This window comes from Chlorocebus sabaeus, chromosome 18 (genome assembly GCF_047675955.1).
Source record: "Chlorocebus sabaeus isolate Y175 chromosome 18, mChlSab1.0.hap1, whole genome shotgun sequence".
Taxonomy (NCBI): domain Eukaryota; kingdom Metazoa; phylum Chordata; class Mammalia; order Primates; family Cercopithecidae; genus Chlorocebus; species Chlorocebus sabaeus.
The window spans coordinates 36,879,153-36,904,569 of record NC_132921.1 but is presented as its reverse complement, the minus strand read 5'-3'; the positions used below and the strand labels follow the sequence as shown (position 1 = coordinate 36,904,569).

At 44.6% G+C, this 25,417-nt stretch overlaps 1 protein-coding gene across 1 annotated transcript in view; it reads right to left on the bottom strand.

The window, feature by feature from the left end:
- The window catches only part of PSTPIP2 (proline-serine-threonine phosphatase interacting protein 2), a 94,565-nt gene extending 81,464 nt beyond the window's left edge, over positions 1-13,101 (bottom strand). Inside the window, exon 1 of the mRNA XM_007974151.3 lies at positions 12,952-13,101. Within this exon, the coding sequence (XP_007972342.3) occupies positions 12,952-12,984 (33 nt within the window). The 5' untranslated portion in view covers positions 12,985-13,101. The remainder of the gene's footprint in view (positions 1-12,951) is intronic.
- Between the last annotated feature and the right edge of the window lie 12,316 nt (positions 13,102-25,417).

Here is a 25,417-nt window from a genome sequence, read left to right as displayed (position 1 = left end):
TTCCAAGAGGTGGGGCCACCAAAGTTTGGAGCACTAAAGGGACTTAGATGCCCATATTTCTAGGGTTTTCAAATATTTGTGGCCACGTATGAAATTATCACTTCCAACAGCTATTCTTTCAATAGCAATGTTCCAATAGAAGCAGAGACCAAGCACTACAGGGCAAGTGTAAAGAGGACACACCATGGGGACTGCTTTCTCTGGCAGTTCAGCTTGCATGCCTCACTCAGCAAAACTAAGCTCAGAAGTTAGTTAGGCTCCCGCCCCTTAGAGGGCATGCACTTCAGGTAGGGATGGGGTCTCAGTCTCCCTACCCTGAGCAGCTTATTCAAGTCTTCCTTCCAGCCTTCCAGCCCTGTGCCACACCATCTCCTCCCTGAGAGGTATTCTGAAAACCAAGATTTCTCCATCTTGTTGCATGCCTGGTGCCACTTTAGTACTCTTCAATGACTGGTACCCTATCACACCCATCCAGCCAGACTTGTCCCAGAATCTTGCCATGGTATGCCAGGCACGGTGGCTCACGCCTATAATCCCAGCACTTTGGAAGGCTGAGGTGGGCCAATCATGTGAGGTCAGGAGTTCAAGACCAGCCTGGCCAACATGGTGAAACCCCATCTCTACTAAAAATAAAAAAAAAATAATAAGAAGGAAAAAATAAAAATAATCTTGCCCTGGTAAACCACTCTTTTTTTTATTTTTTGACAGATTCTCGCTCTGTCACCCAGGCTGGAGTGCAGTGGCGCAGTCTTGGCTTACTACAACCTCTGCCTCCCAGGTTCAAGCAATTCTCCTCCCGAGTAGCTGGGACTACAGGCACATGCCAAAAAAAAAAAAAAAAAAAAAAAAAACCCCCGGCTATTTTTTTGTACTTTTAATAGAGATGGGGTTTCACCGTGTTAGCCAGGATGGTCTCAATTTCCTGACCTTGTGATCCACCCGCCTCAGACTCCCAAAGTGCTGGGATTATAGGCAGGAGCCACTGTGCCAGGCGGGTAAACCACTCTTTTTAGCTTGAAAGAGAGTAGGTCAGTCTGTTTCCCATTAGTATCCTACATCTTTGTTTGCTTCCTTAAGAAGAATATAGGACCCTGAGGGCAGGAATCCAACTTCTCCTCATTTTGCAGGTCCACACACGTTTCTGACTTATGCAAATGTCAGAATACATAAGCCCTCATACTCAAAAGACAATATTTTTAGTGAGACAGAGTCGTGCTCTGTCATCGAGGTTGCAGTGCAGTGGTGCAATAACGGCTCACTGCAGCTTCAACCGCATGGACGGACTCAAGTGATCCTTCTGCCTCAGCCTCCTGAGTATCTGGGACTGCAAGTACTGGCCACCATGCCTGGCTAATTTTAAAAAGTGTTTTGTAGGGACAGGTCTCACTATGTCGCCCAGGCTGGTCTTGAACTCCTGGACTCAAGCAATTCTCCCACCTCGGCCTCCCAAAGTTCTGGGATTACAGGCATGAGTCACGGCACCCAATCAAAAGACACATATTGAGTAAAACTTGGACCATAGAAAACCTTGATGTGTAATAGAAGACATCACAAAACATTAGATCAATCAACTTGACTGTATAAAGTGTTTTCAAAATCCATATACATATATCATTTTATAGATGAGGATGCAAAACTGAGGAAAGCTGAATGATTTGAACAGGGGCACACACATGTTTCTGCTTGAAAGGAGCCAAACTGGGAATCAAACCCAGGAATGTCCAGTGCAAAAGCTTGAGGGTTGAGGACTGCCTCTCACTGTGTCATGCCTATACTGAATGTTAGAACATGTGAATTACACATACACACACACAGGCACGCATATATATACAAGAATATATATTTTAAAGTATGCATATAAATTTGCAAGCAAAGCATGAGGACGAAAACAAAACTATCTGTAAAAGAGGAATTACAAGATAATAACCAAACGTGCGCTCTCCCTGGTGATAAAAACGCAAATGAAAGTTGAGTAAGGCACCAAGTTTTGCTTATTAAATGAGCAGAAAAAAAGACAACAGCGGCCGGGCGCGGTGGCTCAAGCCTGTAATCCCAGCACTTTGGGAGGCCGAGACGGGCAGATCACGAGGTCAGGAGATCGAGACCATCCTGGCTAACACGGTGAAACCCCGTCTCTACTAAAAAATACAAAAAACTAGCCGGGCGATGTGGCGGGCGCCTGTAGTCCTAGCTACTCGGGAGGCTGAGGCAGGAGAGTGGCGTGAACCCGGGAGGCGGAGCTTGCAGTGAGCTGAGATCCGGCCACTGCACTCCAGCCTGGGCGACAGAGCAAGACTCCGTCTCAAAAAAAAAAAAAAAAAAAAAAAAAGACAACAGCTACGATTGACAGAGTGAAACTAGAATCCTCAGATATTATTGGGAACACTGAGAATATGCCCCCTCTTTAGGAAATCATCCTGGTTCTACACATCAAAAGTTTTTCAATGTCCTCCTGTTAGTTAATGGTTTTTTCACTCATTCAGCAGGTATTACTGAGAATCTGTCATGTGCCAGGCATTGAACCAGGTACCACTGGAGTAAGCAGACAGGAATGCGGGTCCTCACTCCAAGCGCAGCCATGCCAGCCCTGGAATGACCAATTAGGGGCTTGTAGACGAGAGAGTAATAAACCTCTTCCTTGTCTAGGCCACTGTTGTTTTGGGGTTTTCTATTACTTGCAGCCAAACTGAATCCTATTTACACAGAAGGCAAGTGAGCTTTCACCGGCTGCTCTGGTTTCTTTTTTCTTTTTTTTTTTTTTCTTTTTTGAGACAGAGTCTCACGCTGTTGACCAAGCTAGAGTGCAGTGGAGCGACCTCGGCTCACTGCAACCACCCCCTCCCAAGTTCAAGCGATTCTCCTGCCTCAGCCTCCTGAGTAGCTGGGACTACAGGCACCCACCACAACACTCGGCTAATTTTTGTATTTTTTTTTTTTTTTTTTTAGTAAAGACAGGGTTTCACCATGTTGGCCAGGCTGGTCTCCAACTCCCGACCTCAGGCGATTCGCCCGCCTTGGCCTCCCAAAGTGCTGGGATTACAGGTGTGAGCCACCCCACCCAGCCCTACTGTCTGGTTTCTTAATGGAGTAGAGGCAAGATTACCAAAACACAGTGAGAATGTGGGAGGGATGTGGAGGTTTGAGTGGAAAAGGCATGAAATTATCACTACAGACAGGGAAGGAGTGATCTTATTAGAGAAACGTGGTAAAATGGCTGGGCAATTATGAGTTCTGTCTTGAGTTTCCAGAAATAAATACTTAAAGAATCCAAATTTTAAATACCTTACATGAATGACATGCACCACATTCTTCATTATAGAAAACACTGGGCCAGGTGCGATGGCTCACGCCCGTAATCCCAGCACTTTGGGAGGCTGAGGCAGGCAGATCACCTGAGGTTGGGAGTTGAGACCAGCCTAACCAACATGGAGAAACCCCATCTCTACTAAAAATCAAAAATTAGCCAGGCATGGTGGCACATGCCTGTAATCCCAGGTACTTGCGAAGCTGAGGCAGGAGAATCGCTTGAACCCAGGAGGTGGAGGTTGCAGTGAGCCAAGATCATGCTATTGCACTTCAGCCTGGGAAACAAGAGCAAAACTCTGTCTCAAAAAAAAAAAAAGAAAAGAAACCTCTGGAAATTACATAAATGCCAAACAGTGACAGAATAGTTGTATCACTTACAAAACTTTACTAAATAATTGTTAGGAAAAGTAGATAGCAATATATAAAATAAAGTTACAATTTTTTTTTTTTTTTGGAGATATAGTCTGGTTCTGTTGCTCAGGCTGGAGTGCAATGATGCGATCTTGGCTCACTGCAACCTTCGCCTCCTTGGTTCAAACGATTCTCCAGTCTCAGCCTCCCAAGTAGCTGGGTACAGGTGCCTACCACCATGCCCGGCTAATTTTTGTGTTTGTTTGTTTGTTTGTTTGTTTTGAGACAGCGTCTCACTCTGTCGCCCAGGCTAGAGTACAGTGGTGGGATCTCGGCTCACTGCAACCTCCGCCTCCCAGGTTCAAGTGATTCTCCTGCCTCAGCCTCCCGAGTAGCTGGGACTGCAGGCACCCGCCACCATGCCCAGCTAATTTTTGTATTTTTAGTACAGACAGGGTTTCACCATATTGGCCAGGCTGGTCTTGCACTCCAGACCTTGTGATCCGCCTGCCTCAGCCTCCCAAAATGCTGGGATTACAGGCGTGAGCCACTGCACTTCGCCAATTTTTGTATTTTTTTAGTAGAGACGAGATTTCACCATGTTGGCCAGGCTGGTCTCGAACTCCTGACCTCAAGTGACCCACCCGACTCGGCCTCCCAAAGTGCTGGGATTACAGGCATGAGCCACCGTGCCCAGCCAAAGTTACGATATTTTAATTAAAGCAGTAGAATACAAGATAGTACAGATACTATAGGATTATAATTATGCATGGAGGAAAAAAGTTGGGAAAGTACCAAATCACTAATAATATATATTTTAATAACCTTAATTTTATGTTAATATTTAAAACTATTGGCCAAGCACAGTAGCTCATGCCTATAATCCCAGCACTTTGGGAGGCCAAGGCAGGCAGATTGCTTGAGCTCAGGAGTTTGAGACCAGCCTGGGCAACATGGTGAAACAGCGTTTCTACAAAAAATACAAAAAGTAACCAAGCATGGTGGCATGTGCCTGCGGTCCCAGCTACTTGGGAGGATTGCTTGAGCCCAGGAATTTAAGGCTGCAATAAGCTGTGATCACACCACTGCACTCTAGCCTAAGTGATAGAGCAAGACTCTCTCAAAAATAAATATTTAAATTAAATAAACACTATTGTTTTAAAATTTCATGTTGAGACTCATCTTCTTGAGTAGCTAATAATCTCTTAGAGGTGAGATGATGTGTGTCTGTCTCTCTGTGAGCCCACAGCAGTGACCACAAAGCTGGCACTCAGACTTCACATAGACATTTGCTGAGTTGAACTGCCTGAGATTACATGGGGAATGGAGAAGTTCCTGTCTTCAACAAGTTGCTGTGTTTTCTCTGTTGGTCACAAAGTCTCTCACCAGAAGGTGAGCCCCACGTGTGTGGGCTTTGTGCTGCACCCCTTCTTGAGTATAAGGCTTCTAAAGAAGCCAGAGCCCATCCTTGATGATATTATTCTCCTCATGCAAGACCACCAGCCACTTATAGCAGAACAGGTTCTCTGAAAGGGTGGAACAGGCCAGGCGCGGTGGCTCACACCTGTAATCCCAGCACTTTGGGAGGCCGAGACGGGCGGATCACCTGAGGTCAGGAGTTCCAGACCAGCCTGCCCAACATGGCAAAACCCCCGTCTCTACTAAAAAATTAGCCGGGCGTGGTGGCGCATGCCTGTAATCCCAGCTACTCGGGATGCTGAGGCAGGAGAATCGCTTGAACCTGGGAGGTGGAGGTTGCAGTGAGCCAAGATCTCGCAACTGCACTCCAGCATGGGCAACAACAGTGAAACTCCATCTCAAAAATAAGGAGGGGGTGGTGGAATGACACTTCCCACAAATGGGAGTGTAAAGACAGAGATTTTACCCCATTTGCTGCCACATGTCTTTGTCACTGTTGCTTCATTTATTCACTCATTCCTTCTGATACCTGTAGAGTCTATGACTTTGCCCAGATACCTGGCTGGGTGCCGGGGTTACAGTGCTGAACAAGTCAAGCACACCTCGTGGAGCTTACAGTCTGATGGGAAGCAGATGAGAGAGGTAATGATAATATCATGAATGTGCCTTATGCTGAGGGCACAGGATGCCTCGAGAACAGGCAGCAGCAACAAGTTAATTGGTTAGTTGGAATGAGAGTTCATTATTTGGTAATTGACCTATAGCTGCTGTGGTAGAGTAAGTGATGGGGAGATAGCAGGTGAGATTGCATCAGGCAGGTTGTAGGCCATGGTCAGACTTTTGGACTCTGAATGCAATGGGAAGTCACTGGAGGAATTTAAGCAGAGGAATGACATGGCCTGATTTGTTTTTAAGATCACTTTAAGGGCCGGACATGGTGGCTCACGCCTAGAATACTAGCACCACTTTGGGAGGCTGAGGCAGATAGATCACTTGAGGTCAGGAGTCCAAGACCAGCCTGGCCAACATGGTGAAACCTCGTCTCTACTAAAAATACAAAATTTAGCTGGGCGTGGTGGTGGCCGCCTATAACCCCAGCTGTTCGGGAGACTGAGGCAGGAAAATCACTTGAACCCAGAAGGCAGATGTTGCAGTGAGCCAAGATCGTGCCATTGCACTCCAGCCTGGGCAACAGAGCAAGATTCTATCTAAAAAAAAAAAAAAAAAAAAAAAAAAAGGAAGGAAGGAAAGGAGACAGAAGGAAGGAAGGGAAGGAAGGCAGGCTTTAGGGGACATGAGATCTGGAAAACAGTGGCTCCAACTTGAGAGCACTAAAGGGAAGCTCAGGATGACAGCTGTGCAGCAGACCCAGAAAATAACCAGTCCAGATTGGAACAGGGGATGGAGGGCTCCAGGAAGGGGATCGCCATAGGAGGATGCAGGTGGAAATGATTTTGATAAATACTTGATATGCTGGTGCATGAAAAAAATGAGAGAGATAAAGAAGAGGGCTACAATCAAGATAGCCTACAATAAAGGTAGTAAATGCCACCAAGAAAAAAAAACGGCAGATAGAAAGTTCAGGAAAAGCAAGAATAGAGATGTGATTATGGTGTATTTAGCTTTGAATAAAACAATCTATATGCTGTGACAATGTAAACAGTGATTATTTGGTTCAAAACAGTGCTATTTATTTTTAACTATTCAGGGAAAATACACACATCCACTTATCTATTGAGAGACTTACAACAAATGGGGTTTAACACTGGGGAATCCAAGTGAAGGTTGTATGTGAATTCTTTATACCCTTGAGATTTCTGTAACTTTTAAATTCTAAATAAAAAACTAAAACTAGTAATATAATTATATAGGGAAGCGGAAGTGGTGATATAAAAGAGCTAAATCCTCCATTGTAGTGGTAAATCAGTGCATAATGTTCAAAATTGCTCTATCAAGAAAGAGAAGTATAATCACATTATTTTATATCATTTTATGAAGTGATGGTAACCACTAGAAGAAAGAGCTAAGAGTTTCTACATAAAGATGTTGAGAAAAGCTGGAGGCAAATGGGGTAGGTGAAGAAAAAATACTGTTTTTTACCACAAGGCTTTTAGAAATACTGGGATTTTTTTCTTTTCTTTTTTTTTCTTTTTTTTTTTTTTTTTTTTTTGAGACAGTCTCACTCCATCGCCCAGGCTGAAATGCAATGGCACAATCTCAGCTCACTGCAACATCCACCACCTGGGCTCAAACCATCCTCTCCCATCTCAGCTCCCGAGTAGCTGGGACTACAGGTGCGTCCCACCCATGCCTGGCTAATTTTTGTATTTTTGGTAGAGACAGGGTTTCGCCATGTTACCCAGGCTGGTCTCGAACTCCTGGGCTCAAGCAATCTGCCCACCTCAGCCTCCCAAAGTTCTGGGATTACAGGTATCACCATGCCCAGCCAATATTTGGATTTTTAAAGTATGTGCTTCAGTTACTTTGATTTTAAAACCAAAACAAAAACAAACTTTTATGTTAACTTTTCTCATCCAAAAAGGCTCTATGTCCAGATTTTGTTTTAAGTATTTTTTCATGCTTTTTTTTTTTTTTTGAAATGAAGTCTCACTTTGTCCCCCAGGTTGGGGTGCAGTGGCACCATCTCAGCTCACTGCAACCTCTGCCTCCCAGGTTCAAGTGATTCTCCTGCCTCAGCCTCCAGAGCAGCTGGGATTACAGGTACCCACCACCATGCCCAGCTAATTTTGTATTTTTAGTAGAGACAGGGTTTCACTATGTTGGCCAGGCTGGTCTCAAAGTCCTGAGCTCAGGTGATCTGCTCACCTCGGCTTCCCAAAGTGCTGGGATTACAGGTGTGAGCCACCACGCCAGGCCATTTCATGCATCTTGTATATATTTCTTTTTTAAAATCTGACCAATGGATTCATGTCACATGTTAATGTATTACAATAATAATTTTTTTATTTTCTTTAAAAAATAGGTCCTATGCCTCTCTTATTAAATGTTTAAGATAAACAAGAGAAAAGGGTTTTGACAGCTGGGCACAGTGGCTCACGCCTGTAATTCCAGCACTTTAGGAGGCTGAGGTGGGTGGATCACTTGAGGTCAGGAGTTTGAGACCAGCTTAGCCAACATAGTGAAACCCCATCTCTACTAAAAATACAAAAACTAGCTGGGTATGGTGGCACATGCCTGTAATCCCAGCTACTTGGGAGGCTGAGGCAGGAGAGTTGCTTGAACCGGGGAGGCGGAGGTTGCAGTGAGCCGAGATTGTGCCATTGCACTCCAGCCTGGGCGACAGAGTGAGACTCCATCTCAAAAAAAAAAAAGGATTTTTGACAATTATTTTAAAGCTAGCTCCCTCCTGCTGCTCTACGAAGAATGTATGGGAGAGTGGGTAATTGTTCATGACTCTATCTTTCTATCTTGCCTTTTGCCACTAGGCAAGACAATAGGAAATAGCCCTCCTGGTATGTTTCTAGGGACCAGATTGTCAAATTAAATTTGGCCTAAAGCTGCCTCCATAAATAGCAAGCCACAACCTAACTTAGTGTGTAAACAACCCGTAACCTAACTAAGAGTATATTCTTGTAACAAGTAGCTGGGTCTCTGCCAATCATAACAGGGGAGATTTCAGCCAATCCCAGGCTGCAGACTGCCCAGTCAAGTCCAAATAAGGCAACCACCCAGCTGTAACCAGTCAGGCTATTTCTGTATCACTTCCTTTTTCTGTCTGTAAGTATTGCCTGCCCACTTTTGCCTTGTGGAGGTCTCTGAACCTTTACTGGTTCAGGGTGCTGCCTGACTCATGAATACTTTCTTTGCTCAGATAAACTCTGCTAAATTTCACTAGCGTGAAGTTTTTCTTTTCATAAAATCCAAGAGAGTATTTAAAAATAACAGCAACAACCTAAACATTGTACAAAATACACTATGGGGTCAGCATGGAGAGCCTGTGGTGTTAACCTGTATTCTTTATTTATTTTTTAAAGCAGCCTCCTATATTTATCTAGAGCACTGTACAGTCAGCTCTCCATATCTGCATCCATGGATTCAATCAACCACAGATGAAAAATAATCCAAAAATTAACAAATAAAAATATAACAATTAAAAAATATGAATAAAAAAATACAGTGTAAACAACTATTTACATATCATTAACATTGTATTAGGTATTATAAGCAATTTGGAGAATATTTAAAGTATACAGGAAGATGTGTGTAGGTTATATGTGTGTAGGCCAGGCATAGTGGCTTACACCTCTTTTTTTTTGAGATAGAGTCTTGCTGTGTCACCCAGGCTGGAGTGCAGTGGCATGACCTTGGCTCACTGCAAGCTCTGCCTCCCAAGTTCATACCATTCTCCTGCCTCAGCCTCCTGAGTAGCTGGGCCATGCCGGGCTAATTTTTTTGTATTTTTAGTAGAGACAGGGTTTCACCGTGTTAGCCAGGATGGTATCGATCTCCTGACCTCGTGATCTGCCTGCCTCAGCCTCCCAAAGTGTTGGGATTACAGGCGTGAGCCACCGTGCCCAGCCAGCTTACACCTCTTATCCCATCACTTTGGGAGGCGAAGGCGAGAGGACAGCTTGAGGCCAGGAGTTTGAAACCAGCCTGGCCAATGTAGCAAGACCCAATCTCTGTTTTGAAAAAGAAAAAAGAAAAGAAAGGACTTGAATGTCCATGAATTTTGGTACCTGCAAGGGAGTCCTAGAACCAATCCCCTGCAGATACCAAGAGATGACTGTATAGAGAAAAGCCATTGAGCAAAGCCGGATGCAACATCAGTTCAAACTCTGCTAAGACTCCAGAATGACAAGATTCCAATCTGGTCAAAGGTTTGGATGAGAGAGACAGCCCTGTGTTGACAGCAGGGCAATGAGCCAGTTCAGACAGCCCCAAGACTCGCCCTAGTCAGTCTCAGGCAGAGAGAAGCCCTGCCCACTACAGGAACAGGGTTGCTGAAACAGCAACTAGGAAGCAGGTCTACACCAAGAACCTTGGGAATCAGGAAGGTCCAGGAAAAATAAGTATCTACAGGAGGTTCAGGGACGATTTGGACCTCACACCCAAGTGAGGAGGCTGGAAATCCCCAGGGGTGAAAGAACACTGCTTTAATCTACCCCTTCCGGAACAGGTCCTACTGTCACCCGTGCACACCCATATCTGAAGGACACTGGTGTCTGATCATCCCAAAACTGGAATTTCTCTCATTGTGGCCTAGCTGTTTCCCTGGATCTTTGGAAATCATGGTCACTGTCTTATTCTGACAAGGTACAATCAAAGTTAACCAAGAGAAATTATACAGCACTACTTAACCAAAGTGCCACAAAGAAGGTATACACAGGGAAGGGTGGGAGAGAAACAACACACAGGTGTGCCCCAATAGCAGGCAAATTCACCTGGGGCCAATCCTAGTTTTATTCATTTATTTTAAAATGATTTTTAGAGACCCTGTCTCCTTAGTAGCTGGGACTACAGGTGCATGCCAGCTCCAATCCCAGTTTTAAACACTGATTATTCTCTTTCGAAGCAGATTCATCGAAGGTTTCCTTAAATAAACATTTTCATGAAGCATTTAAATACATTCATTTATGAAGTGTGTGTTGACTCATACCTTTTCAGGAACATGTACAAACATGTTTGACCACGGTCCTCTCACCTTCCTTGGAATGTCCCTCTCTTGGGCCTGTGATAGCTCTTTCCTGGTTGTATCCCTTCATCCCTTTTTCTATTTCTCTGTCCCCTTTCTCCTCCTTCATCAATAGAGGCATTCACTAAGAGAGCTCCTTTGTGGACTTCCGATCTCTTCATTCTTTCTCCTTGAATAACCATCACTCACTTCTTTCACTTATCACCTCTGCTGCTGATAATAATAGCTGGCAACTATAGGTGCTCTCTGTGTGCAAAGTACGGTACTAAACTCTCAAGTTTAATCCTCCCAACAGTCCTATGGAGTAGACACTGTTATTATCCCCATTTTTGTGTATGGAAAAACTGAGGCTTGGGGGTGGAAGCAGGCTGCCCAGGGTCACCTAGCTAGTAAGGGGCCGAACTGGATTCAAACCCGGGCAGCCCACCTCAGAGGCTTCATGCTGTTAGGTGAGCTCTCAAAACTGGACATCCTTCCCAAGGTGCAGGGCCATCTCCACCAGGCCCTCAAACCCGGCATGTCACCCACAGACATCAGAGAGTCCTTACTGACATGTTTGTACTGGCTGTGAAGATATTAAAATACTACAAACTCTGCAGCCTGGAGCCCTGTCTTCACCCTGTCACCCTCTCCACTAAGACCTCCCCATATCTAGCATCCCTGGCATGGGGCTGAGAGGTGGAGGCTGGTGGGAAGGGGCTTAGCACCCTCCTGGCCTTGGTCTTGCCAGTGCTACAACTATGGCTAAACACTGAGGATTGTGTTGTTTGGTTGGGTTGGTTTGTTTGTTTGTTTTTGAGACAAGGTTTCACTCTGTCATCCAGGCTGGGGTGCAGTGATGTGATCATAGCTCACTGGAACCTCAAACTCCTGGCCTCAAGCAATCCTCTTGCCTCAGCCTCCCAAGTAGCTGTATCTACAGGCACGCACCACCATGCACAGCTAATTTTTAAGATTTTTTTGTAGAGATGGAGTCTGGTTATATTGTCCAGGGTGGTCTCAAACTCCTGGCCTCAAGCAAATCCTCCTACCTCAGCCTCCCAAAGTGCTGGGATTATAGGCATGAGCCACTGTGCCTGAACTACATACTATTAGTATCACGTCTGCCTCCTTCTCCTTCTGTCTGCACAAACCAGTTCCTCTGCTGACTTCCTTATTTCTGGGGCCCACATCTCATTCCCCAGATTGCATTATACAGAGCCTTTTTCCCACAGTGCCTGCCATGGGACTCCACCGTCCTCCATTCTACCTGAAAAACTCGCAGGCCTCTTGTGAGAGCCAGCTGTGGTGCCCTTGGTTCCTCTGTGAGGCTGCCACCACCCTGCACCCTAGGCTGAGCAGTGCCCCAGGAGGACCTCACAAACTCCAGTGAACGGACTCACAGGCAGAGTCTAAACTGTGTCCCTGAGGTCCCCAGGCAGGTTTCTCTACCCTGCAGCCCACGTAGGGTAAAGGGACCATCTAGGCAGCTGTGAAGCTACCTGGGTGGGAGGCAAGCAGGAGCCTAGGTAAGGAGTCAGGGCCCCTTGGCAGCTGCGGGCAATTTTGAGGTGTGCGGCCTCCTGCTCTTGTCTTAAAGGGATGAGGACAGCTCCTCTGAATGAGGGGGCATGGACCTTGAGGGGCACCTGGGGAGTGAGAGGACAGAGGGAAGAGGACTGGACAGAGGAGGGGGACAGGCAGACCTGCTTCCTCCAGGCTGGGCTGGCGTACCCCCTCCAGCTCATAGGGTCTCCCACACCATCAGCCCACTGTGGGACCTGGAACGGATGGGCTGGGGCAATGGCTTGGGGAGGGGACTCAGGAAACAGGGCTGTCGGACAGGGCAAGCTCCAGCAAAGGGAAGCCCTCTACGCTGTACGTTTCCTGAAAAAGAAGATCCTGGGGGGCAGCTGCTGCTGTCAACCCGGCAAAGCTCACAGCCCCCACACCAGATCCCCAAATCCTCTCATGGCTCAGCTCCAGGGGCCGGCAGAGACTGTCCCTGGACGGGTCTCGCCTCCCTAAGGGTCTCTGCTTCGCTTGTGAGAGGAGGGGTTGATATCCTGACTCTAAGGTGTCTTGGCTCTCTGCGTCCTCAGGAGCACGTGCTGCTGGGGACGCGGGCGGCGGAGGGTGGGCCCTGGAGTCCGAGCCCCCTGGACTCGCGGGCACGCGCGCTGGCCTCCCACCCGGGCCGGCCCCGAGCCCCGCGATCCGCTGTCGGCCCCGCAACTTACCCAAAAGTTTCCCTTGAACAGCGAGCGCGTCATCGCGGCGAGAGTGGGGGCGCAGAGGAGAGACGGGCCGCAGGTGGCACCGCGTGGGGAGGCCTGACTGCCACTGCCCGCTGCCCCGCAGGCTTAACTTCGGCGTTCCACACTCGCGCAGGGAAGCCGCCCCCGGGTCCTAAACCACTCCCGATTGCGATAGCCGCCGTCTGCGCTCTGCGCTCTGCGCTCCCCGCGCAGGACCTGGGCGGGACCCGGGGCGCTCACCCGGCCAGGCGCTGCAGCCAGCGCCCGGACCCAGGCCCATTTAAAGCCCCACAGCGTCAGGCGACGATCAATATATCAGCCCGAAGCTAGCTGCCTCCTCCTGGAAGCCTTTGAGGATTGGAAATAACTGGTCCTGGCTTGGGCTCCTGCCCACAAGACCCCCTGGACCGAATGAAACCCAGGCTCTGCGGGGTGATAGAAGGGATCTGATCAGATGGTGGTCGCGAGGACCCAGTGTAAGCTCCAGAAGGCCTGGGAGCCCACAACGCCCGCAGTTGCTAAAGGTGTAGACGCCTTGGCGTCACGGCGGGTCACGGCGGGCCCCACCAGCACCTGCTGCAGATCTTGCCCTGGGGCACGTTTCATTTTTTATTTTACTTTTTGATGTTGCAGGTGTTTTTAATGAATGGGGTCACGTTTTAGTCTAAAATGTCATGGAGAGGTCATCGCTGCTGTTTCCCCTTGACTCTAGTTACTTTGTGGTGTCCTAACAGGACCTCCAGGAGCTTAGCTGCTCTCTGACTCCCTTTCCATTCTCAGGAGGCAAGACCCTTCCCTGCCCATTCCACCCCAGCAAGAGGGGCCCAAGATTCCTTCTTCTCCCTCCACTCTTCCACCCTCACAAATAAAACCCCTCTCTACATTGTATTAGATTGGTACAAAAGTAATTGCGGTTTTTGCCATTACTTTTAATAGTAATGCAGGGCTTATGACAAAGTACTCCCTGGTATGACAGGCCCCAAGCCCAACCTGAGGCCCAGAGGGGTTGAATGACTTGCCCAAGATCACAGTTTATTTAAGGGATGAAGAGCTCAAGGTTAGAGCTCTGCCCTTCTAAACAGAGGCAAAGACAGACATCCTTCCTGGGGCAGATCCATCCTGGACAGAGGAATAGGTGCTCAAGGAGGGGAGGATAAAGGTCAAGGTTGCCAAGACTGGCACCAGCCCAGCCTGGAGAAGCAAGCGTTCACCCCTGGAGCAGGTTCTAGTTACGCCCAGACACAGTGAAATGACAATTGCTAGAGTGATGTGAAGCACCTCCAACAAGTTCTGCTCCATAATACTGCCGCCAGCGCCACTCAGATGAACTCCCAATAAAGTCATCCACAACTGCAAAGACGAAGAGGTGGCTTCCAGCCACCAAGCATCTCCAAGGGATGCATTCATTTACCTACTTGCTCATATCCTTTGAAAGCAGTGAGGTTAGAAGGAAGGCAGAGAAGCCTGACAGAACCATCAAGGGGCAGCAGAGGACATGGTAGGCAGTAGGAATCTTGGCTTAACTGCAGAGGTAAGAAATGGCACTAACTGGGGACACAGAAGCGGGACAGTTGGAGACACCACTAAGGTTTTTCCTAGAAGTTTTAAATATTCTGGAAAATAGTTTAGATGCAATTCTAATTGTCACATTTTCATGTTTAATACATGTATAATTAAGTTATTAGAACGTTTCACAAGCTCTCACAGTACATTGTGCTTGATTTTCGCGACTCAGACCCTAAGCTCCCTGAATTTTAACTCGCTTCCGCCATCTGTTGACAAAGTTTGTAATTGTAAATGGTCATCCTCGCTGCTGGAAAATACTCTTCATTCCTCAAACATTTAAGTTCATCTCTGGGGCAGGTATTGTGAGTAAAAAGACAAAGTGTGTGCTATATCCAAGGGGTATATTTAGGATATTTTACTAACTTCTATGGTTTGAATGTTGCCCCCTCCAAGAATTCTTGTTGAAACTTAATCTGAAATGAGACAGTTTTGAGAGAGGTAGGGTCTTTAAGAGGCGATTGGGTCACGAGGGCCACTAGTCCCATTCATGGATCAATGGGTTAGTAGATTAATGGATTATCAGGGGATGAAACCAGTGGCTTTATACTTTACAAGAAGAGGAATAGATGGTTGGGTGCAGTGGCTCATGCCTGTAATCCCCGCACTTTGGGAGGCTGAGGCAGGTGGATCACCTGAGGTCAGGAGTTCAAGACCAGGCAGGCCAACATGATGTAACCCCATCTCTATTAAAAATACAAAATTAGCTGGGTGTGGTGGCACACGCCTGTAGTCCCAGCTACTTGGGAGGCTGAGACAGGAGAATCACTTGAACCCAGGAGGTGTAGGCTACAGTGAGCCAAGACCACGCTACTGCACTCCAGCCTGGGCGAGACAGAGTGAGACATCATCTAAAAAAAAAAAAAGAAGAAGAAAAAGAAACAGAAGAGGAAGAGAGGCCTGAGCTAGCATGATCAACCCCCTTGCCATGGTATGCCCTGTGCCACAGAGTCCCCACCAGCAAGAAGGCCCGCACAAATGCAGTTCCTCAACCTTGGACTTTTCAGCCTTCATAACTGTAAGAAACAAATTCTTTTCCTTTATAAACTACCCAATGTCAGATACTCTGTTATAAGCAACAGAAAACATATTAAGACATTAACAAAGTTAAACAATATTATTATAGCAATTATGAAATTATTTAATACATTTAAGACAAATCATACATTTAAGATAATCACTGTGAGTATTTTGGCATAATCTCTTTCAACAATATATATTTGCATGAGTAAGTTCTTATTGTATATAAAATGTTGAGTCTAGCTTTTTTAACTTAATATTTCATAAGTATTTTCTAAAATCACTAAATATATTTTTTCTAACAAAAAGTTTGATAGAACATAGGGCTGGCCACTTTATAAGCAGACAATCTTGCATGTAAAAATTGAAAATCTCTGTGAAGGGCTGGGTGGGGTGGCTCACACCTGTAATCCCAGCACTTTGGGAGGCCGAGGCGGGCAGATCACTTGAGATCAGGAGTTCAAGACCAGCCTGGCCAACATGGTGAAACCCTGCCTCTCCTAAAAATACAAAAATTAGCTAGGTGTGGTGGTGGGCGCCTGTAATCCCAGCTACTTGGGAGTCTGAGGCAGGAGAATCGCTTGAACCTGGGAGGCGGAGGTTGCAGCGAGCTGAGATCACACCACTGCACTGCAGCTTGGGTGACAGAGTGAGACTACATCTCAAAAACAAAAAAAAAAATTTACTCATAGTGGAATTACAGGTTAAAGAATATAAATATTTTTAAGGTTCTTGGAATATATTACCAAATAGTTTTCCACAAAAGTTGTTTCAGTCTATTTTCTCAGTAGCGTACAATGGTGTCCCTGCCTTTTCAGAAACATTGGATAACATCATTCATAATCCTTGTTATATGATCATGGAAATGTTCTAGTGCTTTAAATTTGCATGGTTTTTATCACTACTTGATCAGGTTTTTCATACGCATGTTTTTTCAGGCTATGCTATCTTTTGGGAATTGTCCTTGTCCTTTGTCCATTTATCTCTAGAAGTTTTGTTAGTTTTCTTTTTTTCCTTCCTTTTTAAAGCCAATCACATTTAGTAGTGGGGGACTGTACATCAATTTTAGTGACACTAATGTTAATAAGTTCTGATAATCCACTACCATCCTACCATCGGACCAGTCAAAAGTCTTGTTGCTTTTTTTTTTTTAAACAATTTGCCATTTTTGTTGCAAACATGTCTTGCTCTGTATTTCACGGCCTAGCACACTATCTAGCATATCATAGGTGCTCAATAAACATTGATTTAACTGAATTAAATTAATTTGTATTTAATTAGATTTTGCGGGGCCCAGTTTTCATGTTTATACAACCCTATGTATTGACGTCCTCTGTCATTTTTTCCATTGCTTCTTTTGCTTAAAATCCCTTCCCCATCCAGGATCAGTGCAACACAGATGTGACTTGGAAGAACCTCAGAGCAGTCCAACCTATCTCGTAGTTACAAGGACTTGCTGACTTCAAAAAGTAAGAAATCATCCCACCCAACCTGTACTCATTACCTACCGCTGCAAAACACATTACTTCAAAAATTGCAGCTTAAAACAAGAAACATTTATTATCGCCCACAGTTTCTCAGGGCTAGGGATTTTAGAACTGTGTGAGTCTGGCTCAGGGTAACTCATGAAGTGGTAGGCAGGCTGTCAGTGGCGCTGCAGTAGGCCTGAACCCCACCAGGAACTGGAGAATCCGCTTCGAGCTAATTCCTGTGGTTGTCTGCAGCTGCTTGCTGGCTGTTTGCCTGAGGTAAACGTCATAGTGGCATGGGCTTTGTCATAAAGCTGCTCACAACATGGCAACCTGCCTTCCCCAGAGCAAGGGATCTGAGAGAAAGAAACTCAGGCAGAGGCCATGTTATTTTTATAACCTAATCTCGGAGCCCTATTTCAGGCCATGTCACCAACAAGTGGCAGGAGTTCCTACCTAACCCAGACCCCAACCCTGGGTCTGAATGGAGATTCCCATGCAACTCAGATCTGTGAGGCACTGCTGTGTCTCCTCTCTGCCCATTAGTGGTCACCCACGCACAGCATTAACACTGCTAGCTGAAGTCCAGGTTTTGCTTTGGGGAGGAACCCATACTCTTGTCAGAATGCCCTGGTACAGTGAACTAGCCATGCCACTTAGAAATTCCATGGCAGGAATGCAGTGGAGTGCCATGGAGTGCAGTGGCAATGATCTCGGCTCACTGTAATCTCCACCTCCCGGGTTCAAGCAATTCTCCTGCCTCAGCCTGGGACTACAGGTGAATGCCACTACGCCCAGCTAATTTTTGTATTTTTAGTAGAGACAGGGTTTCACCATGTTGGTCAGGCTGGTCTCCTTCAGTTACGCTTTTATGGATATGTTGTTATACATATTCCAAAATTATTTTAGATCCCTAAAATTCTCATATGCCTTGGTATGTAATTATGGTAATTGTTTTAAATCATTATAGGCACAGAAATAACCAAATTTGTCAACTGTGTGTTTAACTGTGACCATTTCAAGTCATTTCCACCATTAAGTGCTTAGATCCAATGCATTTTCTAAAAGCTCTTTGCAAGCAAGTAAAATCCTAAAGTGTGTCTTCAAAGAGATTCATGGAAAGGATGGAATTGACCTTGACAAGCACTCTTGAATACAGGTTTCTGGTAACTTAGGATCATATTATTTGGACTGGATAAGAAGTCTCAGAACTCTAATGAAGAGACTGCCTGGTTTATGAAACTGGTAATACAAGCAGGATAAAAACTAATTGAATATCAAGAAAATAATTTGCCATATTTTCATGCCAAATTAGCCAGAACTGAAATTGTTTATATATGCAATTTGAATGAATACTTATGGTCCAAATCATATTACCTATGATAGCCCATTTAATAAATAGTGCTATGCACCTGAATTAGAGAAACAAAATTGGTATTTAGGAGGATACAGGCCAGGTGTGATGGCTCATGCCTGTAATCCTACTGCTTTGGGAGGTCAAGGTGGGAAGATCACTGAAGGCCAGGCAGAGTAACATAGTGAGACCTCAGCTATACAAAATATTTTTAAATTTTTAAAAAGAGGATATAAATTCAGTGTTAAGCATGGACTCATGGAGAGCCTAGATGGCCACCTGGTCTTCCCTGAGTCCTTAAAGCTTCCATTATTAAAAGCTCTGCGATCTACGGATCATTATGGAAGGGCTAAAATAATCCAAATAACGAGTATGCGTGTGTGTGTGTGTGTGTGTGTGTGTGGTGACTGTCCTAAATCACTAAAATGGTTTATAACCAATATTTGGTTTGTTACATCCATCCCATAATCCTGGGAAGACAATCAAAACTTCAGGTATATTTCTGCTACCTGAGAGGCTAAACATTTACAGAGGGATTTCATTGAATTGCCATTTTCAGAGCACGTTTTCTGGTTCTTTTCTGCTTTCCCATGCAAGAAGGCTGATGCTATAAGAGTAGCTAAAGGGTTATTAGGAAATATCTCTCCCTCATGGGGCATGTCCAGAGAAATCACCAGTGACAAAGGTACTTGTTTCACTGGACAAGCTGCAAAACAGCTAGATGAAGTATTACAGATATAAAAGCACTATACAGGCCAGGCATGGTGGCTCACACCTGTAAATCCCAGCACTTTGGGAGGCCGAGGCGGGCGGATCACTTGAGGTCAGGTGTTCGAGACCAGCCTGGCCAACATGGGGAAACTCCCTCTCTACTAAAATACAAAAATTAGCTGGGCATGATGGTGTGCACCTGTAATCCCAGCTACTTGGAAGGCCGAGGCAGGAGAATTGCTTGAACCTGAGAGGTGGAGGTTGTAGTGAGCTGAGATTGCACCACTGCACTCCAGCCTGGGCAACAGAGCAAGACTCCATCTCCAAAAAAAAGGAAACAGGCCAGGCACTGTAATTTATGCCTGTAATCCCAGCACTTTGGGAGGCCAAGGCAGGCGGATCACCTGAGGTCAGGAGTTCCAGACCAGCCTGGCCTACATGGCAAAACCTGGTCTCTACTAAAAATACATAAACTAGTCAGGCACAGTAGTGGGCACCTGTAATCCCAGCTCCTCAGGAAGCTGAGGCAGGAGAATTGCTTGAGCCCAGGAGGTGGCGGTTGCAGTGAGCCAAGATTGTACCACCACACTCCAACCTGGGTGACAGAGAGATTCTATCTCCAAAAAATAAATGAATAAAATAAAAGCAGTATACAAAGCTGATTGAATCAACTGGTCAAAGATATTGCAGATTGATTACAGTCAGATCCATTTCCAGTGGAAAACAGAAGTTGACCCTTTATGAAATAATCACTGGAAGGCCTATGCTCCTAATAATAGAAACTTGTGTATCTTCAGCTCCTAAACTCTGATAAAACTAGATGCTGCGAGGCTTTAATGCATTTTGCCAAAATGTATTTTTACTATGTAAAGGAAGCTTTTCATGTAAGGGAAGCTTTTCATGATCCGTCAGCTGAGGACAATCAAACCCTTTATGAGCTAGAACCTGGACACTGGGTCTTCTGGAAACCATCAGAGAAAGACTTCCTTTTCCAAACACACTGCAGCCAAACTTCAGGACCTCAAACCTTAGATCTGTAATCTCACAACTTAGAAGGGACTTCAGACTCTTACAACTGTATACCCAATGAAAATCTTAAGGTAAAGCTAACTAGGTAAATTTCTCCCCCAGAGACAGATGGCATCCTAGATGTGGATAGCCTTCCCAAGATCACAGATCAAGACTTCTCTGCCATCATATGACTCTTAGCTATTAACTTTTTTCTTGCTTATGCCTCTATGATGGAAAAAGGGTCTTGTGCACCCCATGGGGTATACTTTTGTGGAAGAATTTGCAGCCGACTTTATATGGGCAACTTTATGCCTTGATGGATAGAAGACAAAGGGCCAATGTGAACTAGGAATGTTAATGGTATATTTGTTGTCCCATCATCAGTCAGAAATACAACATTGGTCCACTCTCTTAACTTACATCATAGGTTAAAGAGGACATTGTCAGGAGGCCTTCACCATTCTGTATGGGCATTATTCACTAGGTCCCTTTTTCCATGGCTTGGAATAAACGTAAATGAGGCCATGATTTAAAATGTATCATTTATAATAGGCTCTATAGCAAATGCTACTGCAAAGGCTATGTTTAGACAAAAGACTTCTTTCAATTATCTTTCTAAAGTTGTACTAGGCCAGAAGCAGTGGCTCATGCCTGTAATCCAAACACTTTGGGAAGCTGAGGTGGGAAGATCACTTGAACCCAGGAGTACCAGACCAGCCCGGACAACATAGCAAGACCTCATCTCTACTAAAAGTAATAATAAAAAAATTAGCCTGACATGGGGGCACGTGCCTGTATTCCCAACACTTCGGTAGGCTGAGGCAGGAGGATCGCTTGAGCCCAGGAGATTGAGGCTGCAATAAACTATGACTGTGCCACTACCCTCCAGCTTGGGCTACAGAGCAAGATCCTGTCTCAAAAATAAAATAAATTGTACTAGATCTCTAGTAGTCTAGTGGTTAGGAAAAAAATTAAGTTGTACTAGATAACACAATTGCTCTAGACTACCTACCGGCTGAACAGGGAAGAATCTGTGCAGTTGATAACACTTCTTGTTGCACATGGATGAATACATCAGGCATTATAGAGACTCAGTTGCAGAGGATTAACAAACAGGTTGCTTGGTTAAAATGAGTGGACTCTTCATTTGGCTCATTCTTTCATCTATTTGATTTTACTTAGTTTAGTTCATGGCGCCCCTGGGTAAGGAGCTTACCCCAAATTATTGGTATTATTCTCCTGATAGTCGTAATAGTAGTCTCCCTGCTGTGCTGTATTCTCTCAAAAGTTTTCAATGTTTGCATGTAGCCATTCACAGAATGTCAAATGGCCTTTGACTGGAATGAGAAAATATTCAAAAAAATAAATGTGACCATCAGAACACTGTAACCTATAAATGATGTGCTGAGATTGGAAACCCAAAACGTAACTGGGAGTGGCACTAAACGCCCTATGTTTTAGTCACACTGTCACCTAAGTGAGAACCTGACCAAAAGGGGGGAATTGTAAACAAAATTATAGGAGGCCATTGTTTTGGACTGAGCTCGTGCACTATGTCCTAAGAGACCAGACCAAACCAAAATGAAGTAACTCATGCTAAATGCGACATAATACAACTGAAACTTTAAAGGAGGCGGATATATCCCACAACAGATCGGGGGTTTTGTTGTTGTCATTGTTTTGGCTTCTGCAAACACGAGATTCCAACATAAGAAGTCTCATCTGCTCTCTAACCTTTACAAAACAGTAAACCACCTTTGTAAGGTGGGAACAGTAATCCTTGTACCCACCTTACAAAGCCCACTGTTTTCACTCTTGCCCAGTGGGATTTGAGACCAAATAAATACCTTTACAATGGTGACAGAGTGAGACCAATGCCTAAAGTTTTGGTCAACATCTCAATTTTGAGAAATGTCAGTTTTAAGAGGTTGACCACAAGAGGGTAATTGGAAATTGTTTAGGCTAACGCTGCCTCCATACTTAAGTTTGACCGAAGTTTCTCCATACATAATGAGTTGTAACCTAACTGGATGTGTAAACAGACTATAACCTACTCTTGCAACAAGTACGTGAGTTTCAATCACAGCAGCCATGCATCAAGCAGTTACAGGCAGCCAACTGTTCAAATCGTTTCAAACAGGCAAATGTCAGCTGCAACCAATCTAGCTGTTTCTGTACCTCACTTCCATTTTGTTACATCCTTTTCCTTTTTCTGCCCATAAATTGTCTCTGACCATGCAGCAGCACTGGAGTTGCTCTGAACCTATTCTGGACCTGGTGGGATTGCCCACTTCAAGAATTGTTCTTTGCTCAATTAAACTGTTAAGTTTGTCTAAAAAGTTTTTCTTTTAACACATATAATCCATATACTGCAAGCAGGTTAAGTCACTGTTCCCAAAATAAACTATGTTCCTACTTTCATTCCTTTGTGTATGCAGCTAGGTCTACCTAGGTCAAGAATGCTCTTGACTTTCATTCTCTGCTGTCAAAATCTAACTGATGTTATAATACAATGAATTTTTTTTTTTTTTTTTGAGATGGAGTCTCTGTCATCCAGGCTGGAGTGCGGTGGTGCGATCTCAGCTCACTGCAACCTCTGTCTCCTGGGTTCGAGTGATTCTCCTGCCTCAGCCTCCCGAATAGTTGGGATTACAGGCGCCCGCCACCACGCCCAGCTAATTTTTGTATTTTTAGTAGAGACGGGGTTTCACCAGTTGGCCAGGCTGGTCTCAAACTCCTGACCTCAGGTGATCCATCCGCCTTGGCCTCCCAAAGTGCTCGGATTATAGGTGTAAGCCACGGCGCCCAGCAATACACTGAATTTTTTAAAAACCTGTGAGTCTACACTGATACAAGAAAGCTTTCCTTTGAGAAGAATGCAGCCATTAAATGGAGAAAATAAGTATAAAATCACCATTTTGTAACTCCCAATGTTAAAACTACTTCAGGAAAGGATCGAATATATCCTATACCATTCAGTGAAATGTGTTTGGGGAACAAGATATTCACAAATCCCAAAGCATTACCCCAAAGAATACTTATTACAAAAGAAAAAAATGTATCTTGTCACGTGTCCCTACCAAAAATGTTTATCTTGAATCTGAATCTCTAATCAAATTCAAAATGTGATATGGTGTAGGACAACTAGTTGACTCCTCAAAAAATTCAGTCATGGAAAACAAAAGACAACGAATGGGGTATTCAAAGATTTGTACTTAAAGAGACTAAAACACACAAAGTAAATGTCATAGGTAAATGTGGCTTTAACTCTGGTTTTAAAAAGATAACCATTATAAGATTCAGGAAGCCGGGTGCAGTGGTGCCAGGGGCAGTAACACATGCCTGTAGTCCCAAATACTCAGAGGGAGGTGGATGAATTGCTTTATCCAGGGGTTTGAGACTTAGCAAGACATGATCTCAAAAAAAAAAAAAAAAAAGCTTGGGATACAATTAGGGAAATGTTAATATGAAGTGCATATTGCTGAATTAATTTTCTTAGGTATAATAATGGTATTGTGGTTATTTAGAAGAATGTTTTTACTCTTGGGAAACAAAGACTGAATTTTTTTTTTTTTTAAGATGGGGGGGTCTCGGCCAGGCATGGTGGCTCACGCCTGTAATCCCAGCCCCTCGGGAGGCCGAGGCAGGCAAATCTCACGAGGTCAGGAAATCGAGACCATCCTGGCTAACACAGTGAAACCCTGTCTCTAATAAAAATACAAAAAATTAGCCAGGCGAGGTGGCGGGTGCCTGTAGTCCCAGCTACTCAGGAGGCTGAGGCAGAACTTGCAGTGAGCAGAGATCGTGCCACTGCACTCCAGCCTGGGCGACAGAGCGAGACTCTGTCTTTTTTTTTTGAGACTATAGTCTCAAAAAAAAAAAAAAAAAGATAAAAAGAAAAAAAAAAAAAGATTGGGGAGGGGGTCTCATTTTGTCACCCAGGCTAGAGTACAAGAGAATGAATTTTTTTTTTTTAAGACGGAGTTTCGCTCTTTCCCTCAGGCAGTGGTATGCTCACTGCAACCTCTACTCGCTGGGTTCAAGCAATTCTCCTGCCTCAGCCTCCCAAGTAGCTGGGATTATAGGCACCAGCCATCACACCCAGCTAATTTTTGTATTTTTAGTAGACATGGGGTTTTGCCACGTTGGTCAGGCTGGTCTCAAATTCCTGACCTGATGTGATCCACACGCCTCAATCTCCCAAAGTGCTAAGATTATAGGCATGAGCCACCACACCCAGCCAAGACTGAAATTTTTGAGATGAAGTGTCAAGATGTCTGTAACTTACTCTTCAATGATTCACCAGAAAAATAATAAAAGAAAATGCACCAAAATATTAACAAGTGGTGTATACTGAAGGGTAAATGGATATTAATTGTACTATTCTTTCCATTTTTCTTTAGGTCTGAGTATTTTCATAAAGTCAGTCAAGTCCGGCAGCCTTGTAACTCTTGCCAAAAGTCAACTCCTCCATAAATCCCTTCCTAGTTCTACCATTAAACATAGATCTTTTAATCCAAATGGCACTTTGTAGTGGTTACTCCATCTTATTTGTATTTCTATGTAGCAATTATACAGTACTTACAAGTCATGATGAATTGGTCTTTCATTCTCCCTCCTCCTCCTTACTCCTAGGTTAGGTAAGTTGCTGATGGAGTCCTTTTGTCTCTTACTCATCTTTGAATCCTTTTTAAGTGTTCATCTCATAAGTAATGCTCAATTAATAGCTGAACTAAGCACTACTTTAGATATGCTTACCTTAATATTCTTGCAATCATAGATTATAGAGCTGAGACGCTAAGAGACTTTCAGGAGAGCAAAAGACAAGACCTTATAGTTAATAGTTTTTAAAAAACAAGTCTGAAAGCCATAAAACTTCATATTTCAAAGGTCAAGAGCCTTCTCAAACGTTCACCACCCCCAGTGATAAGATAAATGCACACAGACACAATTTTATAACAGTCACTTGGTTGCCACATAGAAGGACCATTTGGCAGTGTATTTAGGCCTGCCTGGTAAAAACAGCCAGGTGCCTACGAGGTCTTCTACGTCATTAGTCTCTAAGTACTTAGTAAAAAGCAGTATTTCAATCTCATGGTTCATTGCTGTAACAGAAAGGGCTGGATTCTATAGCTCAGCAAAGGCACCGGGGAAAGGACTATGCAGTTTTAGGAGAGATCTTGAAGTCTTCTAGCACAACTTTAAGAGTCAAGGTCTCACTCTGTCACCTAGGCTGGAATGCAGTGGTGTGATCAGAGCTCACTGCAACCTGTTTCAAACTCCTGGGCTCAAGTGATCCTCCCAAAGTGCTGAGATTACA